The 14234-nt window shown below is 40.7% G+C and overlaps 1 protein-coding gene across 4 annotated transcripts in view; it reads left to right on the top strand.

Annotated features, from left to right (window-relative positions):
* Positions 1-14234, top strand: part of CRYBG3 (crystallin beta-gamma domain containing 3) — a 119817-nt gene that overhangs the window by 89505 nt on the left and 16078 nt on the right. For all 4 annotated transcript variants that reach the window (XM_053918287.2, XM_053918289.2, XM_045193576.3 and 1 more), the window contains one exon: positions 4791-4917. In XM_053918287.2, the coding sequence (XP_053774262.1) occupies positions 4791-4917 (127 nt within the window). The remainder of the gene's footprint in view (positions 1-4790; positions 4918-14234) is intronic.

Raw genomic sequence — 14234 nt, forward strand, 5'->3', positions numbered from 1 at the left:
CAGTAGAGACTAGGGTCTCTTACTTTCCATTTGAGGAACTTCAGTCTTCTAATTAACCCCGCTCCAGTATTGTATTACTTCCATTAGTTACCACAAACCAATCATTGCCCATTTATTTACCCCAAAGTTCAGTTTAATATTTTTATTACTCTGCTCTAAACCCCATAGTCATACTCTGATATCTGTCAGATGTTCAAACTCTTCCAGGATTTACCGTCAACTTGTCTCATTTCCCCTATCCATTTCTCCGTCTTTTCTTACAGTGCACCGCCCCCCGTCCTACCCTCTGCCACATTTGCTCATCTGCGCATTCCCCATGCTCCCTCTATGCCAGCGGTCCGCACACTTTGTCTGTCAGGCCAGGCAGAAGATGTTTTCAGCCTTGTGCGCCCTGCAGGCTCTGCCCCGGCCGCGCCGCAGACCACATACACGGACAGAGGTGGCTGTGCTCCAGCACAGCTGTTTCTGGACATTAAAACTTGAATTGTATGTAATATTCACATGTCATGAAATACACTTCTTTTAGTTTCTTTAAACCATTTAAACATGCTAAAACCAGTTAATTAAAAGAATACAAGAACTATGGTGATTGCCTCAGGATCTGGAATGATTGACAGATCTGGATTTGAGCCCAATGCCATGACTTCCTAGCTGTGTGACCTTAAACATGCTGGATTATCTCTCTGAACCTCAGTCTCCTTATCTGAGGGGTGGGATGATAATAACGCCTACCTCAAAGGATTCTTTTTTTTATCTAATACTTCTAAATTTTATTGTTGTTCAAGTACAGTTTTCTGCCTTTTCCCCCCATCTCTGCCCGCAACCCCAGCCATCCCCTGTCCCTCCCCTGATTCCACCCGCCCTTGGTTTTATCCATGTGTCCTAATAGTTGTTGCTGCAAACCCTTCACACTCTTTGCCCCATTATTCCCTCCCCTCTCCCCTCTGGTTACTGTCAGTTTGTTCTTACTTTCAGTGTCTCTGATTATATTTTGCTTGCTCATTTGTTTTGTTGATTAGGTTCCAGTTAAAGGTGAGGTCATACGATATTTGTCTTTCACCGCCTGGCTTATTTCACTTAGCATAATGCTTTCCAGTTCCATCCATGCTGTCACAAAGGGTAGGAGCTGCTTCTTCCTGCTGCGTAGCATTCCACTGTAGAAATGTACCATGGTTTTTTGATCCGTTCATTTACTGATGGGCACTTAGGTTGCTTCCAGCACTTGGCTGGAAGTTGTGCTGCTATGAACATTGGGGTGCATAGGTTCTTTTGGATTGGTGTTTTGGGATTCTAAGGATATAATCCCAGCAGTGGAATTGCCGGGTCAAAGGCAGTACCATTTTTAGTTTTCTGAGGAAATTCCATATTGTTTTCCAGTGGCTGCACCAGTCTGCAATCCCACCAACAGTGTACTAGGGTTCCCTTTTCTCCGTATCCTCTCCAACACTTGTTTGTTGCTTTGGTTATGATGGCCATTCTCACCGGAGTTAAGTTGTATCTCATTGTGGTTTTAGTTTGCATCTCTCTGATAGCCAGCAATACTGAGCATCTTCTCATATGTCTCTGGGCCCTTTATATGTCCTCCTTGGAGAAGTATCTGTTCAAGTCCTTTGCCCATTTTTTAATTGGGTTGTTTGTCTTCCTGGAGTGGAGTCGTGTGAGTTCTTTATATATTTTGGAGATCAGGCCCTTGTCTGAGGTATCATTAGCAAATATGTTTTCCCATACGGTTGGTTCTCTTTTCATTTTAATGCATTTTTCTTTAGCCCTGCAGAAGCTTTTTAGTTTGATGAGATCCCGTTTGTTTATTCTTTCCTTTATGTCCCTTGCTCTAGGGGACATATCAGTGAAAATATTGCTGCGTGGAATATCTGAGATTTTCCTGCCTGTGTTCTCCTGAAGGACTTCCATGGTGTCACAACTTATATTTAAGTCTTTTATCCACCTTGAATTTATTTTTGTGAATGGTGTAAGCTGGTGATCAAGTTTCATTTTTTTACCTGTAGCTGTCCAGCTCTCCCAGCACCATTTGTTGAAGAGGCTATTTTTGCTCCATTTTATGCTTCTGCCTCCTTTGTCAAATATTAATTGACCATAGAGGCTTGGGTTTATTTCTATGCTCTCTATTATTCTGTTCCATTGGTCTATGTGCCTGTTTTTATGCCAGTACCAGGCTGTTTTGATTACACTGGCTTTGTAATACAGTTTGGTATCAGGTATTGTGATCCCTCCTACTTTGTTCTTCTTTCTCAAAATTGCAACAGCTATTCTGGGTCATTTATGGTTCCATATAAATTTTTGAAGTGTTTGTTCTATATCTGTGAAATATGCCATTGGTACTTTAATAGGTATTGTATTGAATCTATGAATCGCTTTGGGTAGTATGGACATTTTGATGATGCTAATTCTTCCCATCCATGAACACAGTATATGTTTCCATTTGTTTGTGTCTTCCTTGATGTCTTTCTTCAGTGTTGTGTAGTTTTCTGAGTACAGGTCTTTTACCTCCTTGGTTAGGTTTATTCCTAGGTATTTTATTTTTTTTGTTGCTATCAAATAGGATTTTTTTCCTGATTTCTGTTTCTTATGTTTCATTGTTGGTATACAAAAATGCCTTTGATTTCTGAATATTGACATTGTATCCCGCTGTTTTGCCAAATTCATTTATTAAGTCGAGCAGTTTTTTGGTGGAGTCTGTAGGATTTTCTATGTACACTATCATGTCATCTGCAAACAGTGACAGTTCCATTTCCTCCTTTCCAATTTGGATGCCTTTTATTTCTTTTTCTTGTCTGATTGCTGTGGCTAGGACTTCCAATACTATGTTGAATAGGAGTGGTGAGAGAGGGCATCCTTGTCTTGTTCCTGATCTTAGTGGGAAAGCTCTAAGTTTTTGTCCATTGAGTATGATGTTGGCTGTAGGTCTCTCATATATGGCCTTTATTATGTTGAGGAATGCTCCCTCTATTCCCACTTTGCTGAATGTGTTTATCATAAATGGGTTCTGTGCCTTATCAAATGCTTTTTCTACACCTGTTGATATGATCATGTGATTTTTGTCTTTCCTTTTGTTTATGTGATGTATTACATTTACTGATTTGCAAATATTGTACCGTCCTTCCATCTGTGGGATAAATCCCACTTGGTCATGGTGTATGATCTTTTTAGTGTATTGCTAGTTGCGGTTTGCCAATATTTTGTTGAGGATTTTAGCATCTATGTTCATCAGTGATATTGGCCTGAAGTTTTCTTTCTTCATTGTGTCTTTATCTGGTTTTGGGATTAGGATGATACTGGCTTCATAAAAAGAGTTCAGGAGTCTTCCATCATTTTGGAATTTTGGGAATAGTCTGCACAGGATAGGGGTTAGCTTTCCCTTAAATGCTCTGTAGAATTCTGTGAAACCGTCCAGTCCAGGATTTTTGGGGACTTTTTTGATTACTGCTTCAATTTCGTCTGCTAGTATGGGTCTCTTCAGGCTTTCTGCTTCTTCATTGAGTTTTGGGAGATTATATTTTTCTAGAAATTTGTCCATTTCACCTAGGGTTTCAAGTTTCTTGGCATATAGTTCTTTGGAGTAATTTCTTATAATCTGTTGTATTTCTGTGGTATCAGTTGTAATCTTTCCCCTTTCATTTCTGATTGTGTGTATTTGGATCCTCTATCTTTTTTTCTTGATGAGCCTGCTTAAAGGCTTGTCGATGTTGTTTATCTTTTCAAAGAACCAGCTCCTGAATTCATTGATCCTTAGAATTGTGCTTTTAGTCTCTATGTCTTTTAATTCTGCTTTGGTCTTAGTGATTTCCTTCCTTCTCCTTGCTCTGGGCTCTCTTTGTTGTAGATTCTTACAAGATCTAAGTAAATAATGCACATGGAGGGCTAAACTCCATGCCTGACACATTGAAAACCTTTGATAAATGTTGGCTCTGAAATAATTGTTACACAGAAGGTATGACAGTGAGTTACAGTGTCACAGAGTGTTCTGTGGTTTTCCAAAGGTAACCTGGTCTAGGCAGAGTACAGTTCTGGTCATCCTAAAATATAGGGATAGAACTTAAACACACCAAAACTGAAATAGTAACAGCCAATTCGTTTATCCCTTGGGCTCCTTCTTTTCAAAAGGGTGTGTCGTAACCAAGCTTCAATGATTGAAGATAATTTAATGTCAAAGATTCCAAAGCATTTATTTCTCTTTTTATAATTTTAGCTCCCAAATGTTCAGGGACCGATTTTATAAACAGTTGTGCAATTTTAGAAGTGTAGCTTCTAACACACCCAGACCAAAAGCAAGCTGATTGTTAAATAAGGACACAAATTTTTATTTTCCCCCAAAAGACTTCTAATGTGTTCCAGACCTTAATCATCACTTTAATTTGATCCCAGAGTTTTGTCCTTGAAGGCACTACATGAAGTTAATGTCTTTAGCTTTAAACAGATGTCTTCTTTCAAATTTCAGTTCTATCATGTAATAGTTTGGGTGACCTTGGGCAAATCACCTAACCTTTCCAAGCTTTCATTGTGTTGCCTGTAAAAGTATGGTTTTATCTCACGGAATTTTTGAGGACCCAGTGAAATAATATATGTAAAGTACTCAGCCTGTGTCTGGCCCATGGTGAGCAGTCAATAAATGATAGTGATGCATGTGTTTTTTAGAGTGACGGTGAGTATTCGCTGCTGGTCAGCACCTCGACTTTTATGCCGTGCTCCTCCTACCCCAGTCCCCACAGCATCACGAGGAGCCAACCCTGCCAGCTAAGGCAGGCTGACTGTCTCCCGGCTTATCTTTTTAGCTGGCTCCTGTGTTACCAAGAGGACATTTCTAATAACCAGTGTGTGTTAGAAGAAGGCCTGTATGCTGACCTTACTTCTTGTGGCTGCCCAACATCTACAATCAAATCCCTCAAGCCCATTGACTATGTAAGTACTTGGCTGAATGCATAATTATAAGACTTTCTGATCCAGTTTAATTACCATAAATGAGAATGTGATGTTGGAAGCAATGATACATGGGCAAATATAAAATTTTGAATAATTTAATTGTGGATTATAAACTTGAGATTCACTCACGAAATCAAACCAGAATGTTACCTGTAACATTGATATTTTCCTCTTTTTTTTTTTTTTTTTAAACAGGAATGCTAAACTCAGGAACTAGAGTAATATAGGCCTCGGTTTAAATCCCACGTTGATGCTTTAACCAGTTTAGGTGGCATTGACAAAGTTATTTAGTATCCTCATCTGTAAAAGATAATAAATTGATTAGGCCACTGGGATATTAAATCAGAAGATGCTTGTAAAATGTCCAATGCATGGTGAGCATTTGATAAGTGTTAGCTATCAGTATCATGGTTATAATTGTTAGAGCTACTTAATAAAAATAATTGATCATTTTATTATTAGACAAATCACATTTTTCTGCTGCTCAGGTTTCCGGTGTTACTGTAGGGCACAGCCCGTTAGTGGTATTGATTTCAAACTTTGCTTTGGGGGAACTTGGGCTTTCCTGCCTGGTGTGTGCAGAATTATCTAGGCCACCTTGGAGGCCCATATTTATAAAGTGGTTTCACCTTTATCATATTTACTCAGAACTTTATTCATGAAAAAACAGGGTCACTACTCTGGGACATCAGCTCTGGGCTCCTAGTTAGTAGGGTTTGTGCAAAGGAAATAGTGAGACTCCAAGATATTTTCAAAATGTCTAGTTATGGGGACTCCCAAGGAGCATTTGATCAAAGCAGAGACTCACAATGAGATGACTCAGAGCCAGAGGGGTAGGAATCACTCAGTCCTTTCAGCTGGAGCTGACGTTAGGGGTGATATCGATACTCAGGATCTTTGACCCCAAACCAAGCAAAGTGGTCTTCCTTCACAAGGCACTTCTGGGTAGAGTACTCCTGGTACAGGCTAAGGATAGAGCCTTGACTGCAAAACAAGAATAGAAATAGAATCCTTGGTCTCTCTCAGTGGGTCCTTCGACACCAACTTGGAAAGACCTAAGAGGCTCCTCATCCTTCCTGTCTGTGGGGGTAAAACTGGTAGGAAAAGAATAAGGTCTGGTCACTCTTTCCAATTATTGATAAGGCTGAAAATGCATTGCAAAGGAGTCCACAATTACTTGGAAAGGAACTTTCTTAAGAATTTTTAGTGGTCAAACCAGCAGACAGATACTTATTTGGTATTAACTCTAAAAGCAAAATATGTAAGTCTAACATGAAGATACCATCTTGAAAGGATTTTATAGGACTACTAATTCAGTGAGCTAAACCAACTAAATTTCTCAGGAGGGCATTTTACAGTCAATATCAGTAAGTATTACTATTTTTCTTTGAAGAGTTCCAGTTCTTTTACATCCTTGAAGTCAAAAACGAATGATTTACATTAGTAGTGAAAGTAGAGAAATGTCTTTAGGTAAGTTGTGCAGTCACACGTCCCTGCTATGGCCCAGGTGGAGGTGCCCTCTGGGAAGGATTTGACAGCTATAGGCTTTTGACTCCGAGAACGGATTAAAGGGTATATTCAGTTTATGTAAGGACAGCACATTTCATTTTCTTAAGGCCTTTGCATGGTAAGGTTTTAAATCTTTGACAAGCCTCGTTGAAGACCTGTTTAGGCAGTAGGTCTGGTGTTGAAATGGAAGGAATGTATGGTGAGTCCGGGCATCCCAGCAAAGACCCACAGATCACCAGTGAAGAGGCCCCAGCAGGTAGCCTTTCCTTGATGAAGTCAGCCCTGCCTCACCTCAGTGGCCCTGAAGCCACGAGTCGCTCAGACCTAGGAGACTAATATGTAAACCAGAAGGTCAGCTTGGTCATTTGTACTGGGTGGATTCTAATGACTAGAATGCTTGAGAATTCTGTCCTGGGCATTTTTCTGCCTCGCTGGAGGAATGTGGGAAACTGACTTGGTCATCCAAAGATTATCTCTTGAGCACAGATTTGGGTAAAATGAGGTAGATGTCTTGAGATTAGCTTGCCTGGGATAACATTCTCCACAAAAAAAGACTTCCCCCCACTCCCCAAGGTGCAATGGCTCACTTTCTCCAGATTCTGTGCCTTTTTTCCCTGGAAAATGCTAAACACACTCTACCTAACCTGCTTCTCTGAGTCCCTCCATATCTGCTCTCCTCCTGTGTCCTCACTTAGGGACTGACAGGCCTTTTTCTAGGCATTTGTTAAGACCACTCCCTATGCCACAGTCCAGTGTGATTCTGGATTCATTCTAGGAAATAATTCTGTCAGTTGAGTTGACTTTAAAGTTGAAACTGTAGGCAACTGAGGGTGTTGCCTACATATAGTTGGCATTCCCAGACACGCTGTGACTTAATGCTGAAGTATCATAGTGGTATAACAGTGACAAGTCTTAAGATTTTATCCCTATACAAGATCAGAATGTGTCACAGTGACACTTTGTTCCAGGCGGATTTGTATTTGTGCAGACAGGAGTTACATTCCAGAAGTCCATGGGTGCGTAAGTTGCAGTCATTTGGCAGTGGAAAACGCTGGGAGCAGAGTGTATAATTTTGCTTCTCGTTGTGACCTTGGGCAAATCAAGTGTTTGGACTCAGTGAACTCATATGTAAATGAACTGTTAGAACAAGTATTTTCCAATTTTTGACAACCTCCTGCTGTGTTGTTGCAAATAAGTGTTTTGAGAATATTTCTAATTGGAAATGAAAAAGAATGTATCCGGCCTTAGGACTCACGTGATCTGTGGGAGTAAGGTGGTGTATTAGCTTTCAGTAAGGTTATGCTGTAATAACAGCCCCCAAAAACAGTGGGTTAGCAGCTGGAGGCGGGTGGAAGACCTAAATGAAATATTTTAGCATTGGCCTAATAGTGTTTGGGATAACCTGTTTTTAGGGTGTTTCCATGGGAGCAGCAGTCCACGCATTGCTTCTGTAGTGTCTCCACGGTGTCTTGGCGTGGAAATTGGCCTCCTTTGCAGTAGTCGTCCAATCCTGGCAGCTATAAGTAGGCACAGCAAAAGAAACATCATGGCAAGAGGCTGTAGAAAAACTTCAAATGAAATTATGACAGTGATGACACAAATGATCTTAAGAAGTAGAATAAGAATTGGCCGTTCATCCCAGGCAGGAGTACTGAATAAGGCTCAGAGCTGCATATAGAAGAAGGCTGTAAATCTAGCCACAGAAAGAAAAGAAGTAATGAGTTTATAATGTATGGATGAGTTTGGTTATTATGAAATTTCCAGCTGAATCCACATATACTTAATAGTACTACCTATTCCGTACATTTTGAAAGTGAAGGCCAACAGAAACGTGCAGCACACACCAGCCTCCCGGTGGGACATTTGAAGCGCTACCCTTTAAATTCGGACGGAAGACAAAGAGCTGTGCTGTCACCGCCTCTGTTCAGCGTTATTCTGAGTCCCAGCCACTGTGGTAAGATTGAAACTACAAAAAAGTAGAAAGGAAGAAACAAAATTGTCAAGAGTATCTACTACAGATAATTTATTAGGGTTAACATGAATTTTTTTGAAGTTCTAAAATACAACATAAATAGCAATTAAACCATAGGGTACATAGGAATAAATTTAATACAAGACAAGTAAGTTCTGTATGTGGAAAATTATAAAAGTTTTATTGAAGGATATAAAAGATGGAGAGATAAATTTTTGTCGATGAGCAGACTCAGTATTATAAAGTTGTGGTCTTCCCCCAAATTAATACAGTTTCAGCCAAAATGCTTACAGAAACTTTCACCTTTTTTAGAGGGTAGTAAAATATGACAAGCTTATCCTAAAATTACTTTGAAAAAATAGGGGTCCAAAATAGCCAAGATACTAAGGACAACAGGTAAGACCACTTACATATTTCATCATACGGCATAGTAACTAAGACACTGGGTGCTGGAGCCAGCAGAGACGAGCGGCGCAGTGGGGTAGGGCGGCATGGAAGAAACCGACCTACATAACGGAACGTGGGAAGTGACAGAAATGGCATTACAGTGGGGCTGTTATGAACTATTAAATAAATGGTGTTGAGGCAATTGGTCCTTTATGTGGAAAAAGATAGAATCTTGCTTTACTCTCAACACAAAAATAAGTTCCAGATGGATTAATGGCAACCTAAATGTGAAAAAGCAAACCAAAACTTAGAGGAAAACATAGGACTGTACCTTAATGACATTGTAGTAGGATATATTTAATCACAAGGCACAAGTCAGTAAAAGGCAAGTGTATTAGTTTCCTATTGCTGCTGTAACAAATTAGCACAAACTTAGTGGTTTAACAACAGCAACTGTCTTGCAGTTCTGGAGGTCAGGAGTCTGTAAAGGGCCTTACCGGGGTGAAATTAAGGTGCTGGCAGGACTTCTGGAAGATGCTAGGGGACACTCTGTTTCCTGGCCCTCTCTGGCTTCTAGAGGTCCCCAGCATGCCTTGGCTCACGGCCCTCTGCCGTCTTCAAAGTGCATCACTCTAACTTCCGTCTGCTGTCTCTGAGCCTTCTGCCTCCCTCTGGTATGGACCCTTGTGATTGTATTAGGCCTGACTGGATAACTCAGACTAATTCCCTCACCTCAGGATTCTTAAGTCAATCACATCTTCAAAGTCCTCCTGTGGACCACGGTGGGTAACATATTCACAGGTTTTAGGAATTAGGCTGTGGACATATTTGGGGGTGGGGGTGGAGGTGCGGGAACACTAGTTATTCAGCCTACCACAGCAAGCCCCAGACTAGGGGAATATATTTGCAGCCCTTATAATCTGCAGAGGTTTGGTGCACAGGAGAGAAAAAGAGCTTTCCAATCAATTGAGAAAAAAGAAAACCTGTTTCCAAACTTGGCAGAGGATTTAAATAGACATTTCATAGAAGAGAGAAAACAATGGCTAAGGACATTCAGAGGATGTTAAACTTCACAAACGAAGTAAATGCAAATTGAAACAACAATTAGGTTACATTGCCTTACTTTAGGCGCATACATTCGAAAACCTGAGGACACCAAGGTATGATTTAGTGGCAGAGAAGTGGGATTCACAGCTAGCAGGAGGCGTGTCGGCTGGGGTGGGGGGAGGAAAAACAAAGGTCTGGTGCGGCCTCCCTCGGTGGGTGGCACAAACCTCAGCTCATTCACCCAAGGAAGTGTGGTCAGTCGTCACAGTGGGGGGGGTGAGCGGCACGTGTCCCTGACTTGTGTTGCAGTAAGATAAATGTATGCAGTGAGATAATTTCTGTGAATTTTAAAAACAAAGGATGCATAACTATTAGTAAAGTACAAAAGCGTGAGCTGGAAGGATTCACAACTTCAGCATAGTCGTTACCTACAAGGAGAGGGAGAAATTAAAAATTCAGCTGCCCCTGTTATGTTTTACTTATCTATCCTATTTGATACAGCTGTAGTAAAATTAAAATGTATTACTTTTCAGTGTTGAGTACAGGGTCATCTACATATTTTTTATTCTTTTCGAACTGTATTATAACTTTTTAAAAGGGGTGGGGGGGGGGAGACAACCAGTTAGAAAGGAGAGCTGCCACACAGCTGGCTTTCCCAGCCAAGGCCAGCGGCTCTGGGAGGGGTTGCGGTTCACCAGGGAAGGCTTTGCTCCGGGACCCGACAGACTGGTGCTCGTCAGCCCAGTGCCCTGGGCTTGCCTGTGCCAGCTCTGAGCCTCGGCTTTTTCTACTACTACAGTGTGCAGACTAAACGAGCTAGTTATTGCATGTTAAGCCTTTAGCACATGATAAGCACTCGCTATTATTAACAGCCCATAGACAATAATTACTATATGTTGTGCAACATCAACATTTGGTAGGCTGAACGTGTTTGTCTGATTTTGCTGTATACAGGCCAAGTAACTGTTTTTGCCAGCACACTCTTTAGTATTTCTCTGGCATGGAAGGGTATTTGAAGTATACATCATGGATACTTCCCTTGAATTCAGTGCATTTGTTCTTAGTTTTTTAGCTGTGGTTCATTTGGCAAAGATTGGGGTGAAAGGATCTTGTCAGTCTGTCCAGTGATGGCTGCTCCTAGTGGCTGACTGCTAGATATTTTTAAAGTAATATAATATGTTATATATAGACTCTAACCAATTAACGCAATCCTGAAGTACTATCAGCACATTTTCAAACCACAAGCAGTAATTCGAAACTCGGAGAACTAGACAGTGTCAAAGTACTAGTATGTGTAGTTTTTAAAATGTCAAAAATTAGTAGTTTTTTATGCCCCGGTTGGTGTGGCTCCATCAACTGGAGCATCATCCCACGCACCACAAGGTTGTGGGTTTGATTACAGTCAGGGCACATGCCTAGGTTGCAGGTTCAGTCCCCAGCCGGGATGTGTACCATTGGTGTTTGTCTCTCATTGTTTCTCTGCCTTCCTCTCTCTCTGAAATGAACAAACACCTAAAAAAGTTACTAGTTACATTTAAATTTTGCATCCCATTATATGGAACATGTCTTGATAGAAGTCTAGTCCTTCTAGCGGAGTACTTTACCAGGGTGCCAAAGCTTTAAACTCAGATGGCCGACATACTTGTTAGGGTGGTGGGGTAGGTCGTATGTATGGGGGTCGTACATGTAGCCCGGCTGAGCAAGGTGAAGTCGAGTACTTCAGACAGTATCACACCTGCCAGTCAGAGGTACCCCACGTGGTAAAATCACTATGACTTAGAACATGTTACAACATCGTGCAGGGATTAAGAGCACGGATTCTGGAGCCATACTGTCTAGGTTCAGACGCCAGCACTTCCACCCACTGCGTGCGAGCTGGGCCTCGAGTCTTCACCTGTGAGGGGGGATAATAATTGTACACACACCAAAGGGAAGTGGTGTGGATTGAGTGAATACGGTTCTACAACCCCTTATCTGAATGTACTTCGGGAGTTGTGATTTTTTACATTTTAAACAAAAATAGAGCTCACAAGCAAACACTCCCGGGAGGGTTTGGGGCAGCACCCCACAACTGAACACATTCCTATCTCCATAGCAAAAGATATTCATAGCTACACAAATTGGTTAAGTATTATAGATAGTCCTGTACTTACTCAGGTCTGGTTTTGTTGTCAAATGAACTAGGAAAAATAATTGGGGTGTTAGAGCTTTTTGCATTTCAGAACTATAGATAAAGGGTTAGGGGTGGAGATTATATACATCTCTCATGCCTGGCACATAGTAAGTGGTATATGTGTAAGCTATTGTATTATTACTGTGTATTATTACTATTGCTATCATTTAAAATATTAGTTTAATTTATGGGATAAGGATTAATGAGGGTTTTTCTTTTTTTTTTCTTATGGCAAGTTCATTTACAAAATTTATTCAAGTGTTTTTCTTGCTTCACCACATCCTCTGTCGGGAAACTGTATCCTCTTTGCATGGCGTAGCCCTGACCCAGGAGGAATGCCCTGTCACCGCAGACACCTAAGAAGTCTTTGGCCCCGGTGATTGGCTGTTTTCTAAGCTGGCAGGGACTGAGGCTGAGAGATTTGTAGAGCTCAAGTTGTAATCAAATACCGGTGGTGTCTTTTGTCCTCGGATGGCTCGGATTGCTATGGGATCTTCAGGTTTAATAGTTTATATCTCTTCCTACTTCTGTGTTTGAAAACATATCAGAAAATATGATTTTAAAGTATTTCTTCAGCACTCTATTTCTGAATGATTACCTACTAACCATCCCCACCATCTTGCCTACATTAGCTCTTAATGTCGACCCTCATAACCTTCCAGACCTTTAAGGACATTTATAAATGAACTATATTTATAGATAAGTATAACTATAAATTAAGACCATTTAAATTAAAACTGTTTAAATAGTTTAAAATCAAGGTAAACATATATCACACTTCTGGGGGGAGGCAATGACTTTAAGCTTAGAAACAATAGATGTTCTCAAACGAAAAGTTTGAAAGATTAGACCACGTGATGATGTCTTGTTGCTGCTAGTAATGGAGGGCCAGGTGCCTGTCTGCATCAGTGAGTCGGCTGTGTCACTTCTCCTTGGTTAGCATTACTGGTTTATGTTCTTCGCCCCTTTATATATTCGGTCTCTTAGCAGCCTTAGTGATTTATGAGGGGGAGCCCCCCAAAGTGGAATTATCTATAAAAATTGTGTATCTATTCTTACATACTTAAACTTCAGTGACCTTCAGAGTACTCCCCATTTTATGTAAAAACACTTATTGAGACATTTTCTCCACAGCTCAAAACAGTCTTTGAACTTGTCAATTTTAATGCCTTTTAGTGCTTCTGCCATTTTTTGTTTCACCTCTTGAACATCAGCAAAATGTTTCTCTTTGAGAATGCTTTTCATCCAGGGAAACAAAAAAAAAGTCTCTTGGGGCAAGATTGGGTTGATAGGGAGGATGTGCCATGGGTGGCATTGCTATTTTAGTCAAAAACTACTGAACATTCAGCGTGCTGTGGGCAGGTGCGCTCAGAAATCACCCATCATGAAATGGGCAAATGCATCAAGAGTCTTCAGAAAAAATTCACTGAAGCTGGACGCAGCCTCTCACAACAATGCCGGCTGGTACACTGACATGGATGGGTTCCTAGAACACTCATGTACGGGGGAAGCCTGTACTACAAGGGGTCTGCCCTTCAGAAGATAATTCCTTTTTTTTTAGGTCCCCATTGCATATAAATTCAAAAAATATTATATGATCTGAGTCACTTTCTGCACTGTTTCAAACTCCCTGCATTGTCATTTTCAAAACCATTTTTGCGATCCCCACACCAAACTTTTCATTGTTTCCTCAAGATAAATTTCTAGATGTAGAATCGGTAGATCATCTTTGAATTTGGGAATGAATTTGATGGCATTTGATGGATAACAAAAGTCCTTTTTAAAATGCCTTTGTAGGCATTCTGCAAAAAGAGGAGGGGAAATGTACACATTTTTCTTAAAATAATGCTGAGCATTTAAATTTCATTTGCATAATCTTTTAATTTTTTACCTCTGTGGGATTTAAAACAGTTACATCAGCCTGGGCCAGATGGCTCAGTTGATTGGAGTATCGCCCTGTACACCAAAAAGATTGCAGTTCCGATTCCCTGTCAGGGCACATGCCTAGGTTGTGGGTTTGATTCCCAGTCGGTCACATACTGGAAGCAACCAGTTGATGTTTTGTTTTTTTTCCTCTCTCTCCCCGCCCCTCCTCCCTTTTCCTCTCTCTCTAAAATCAATAAATATATGCTCAGGTAAGGACTAATAAAATAAAACAACCACAGCATCATGTTAGCCCTTAAAGGCCTTTAACGTAGGTGTCTGTAG

Source organism: Desmodus rotundus, chromosome 2, assembly GCF_022682495.2.
Source record: "Desmodus rotundus isolate HL8 chromosome 2, HLdesRot8A.1, whole genome shotgun sequence".
NCBI lineage: Eukaryota > Metazoa > Chordata > Mammalia > Chiroptera > Phyllostomidae > Desmodus > Desmodus rotundus.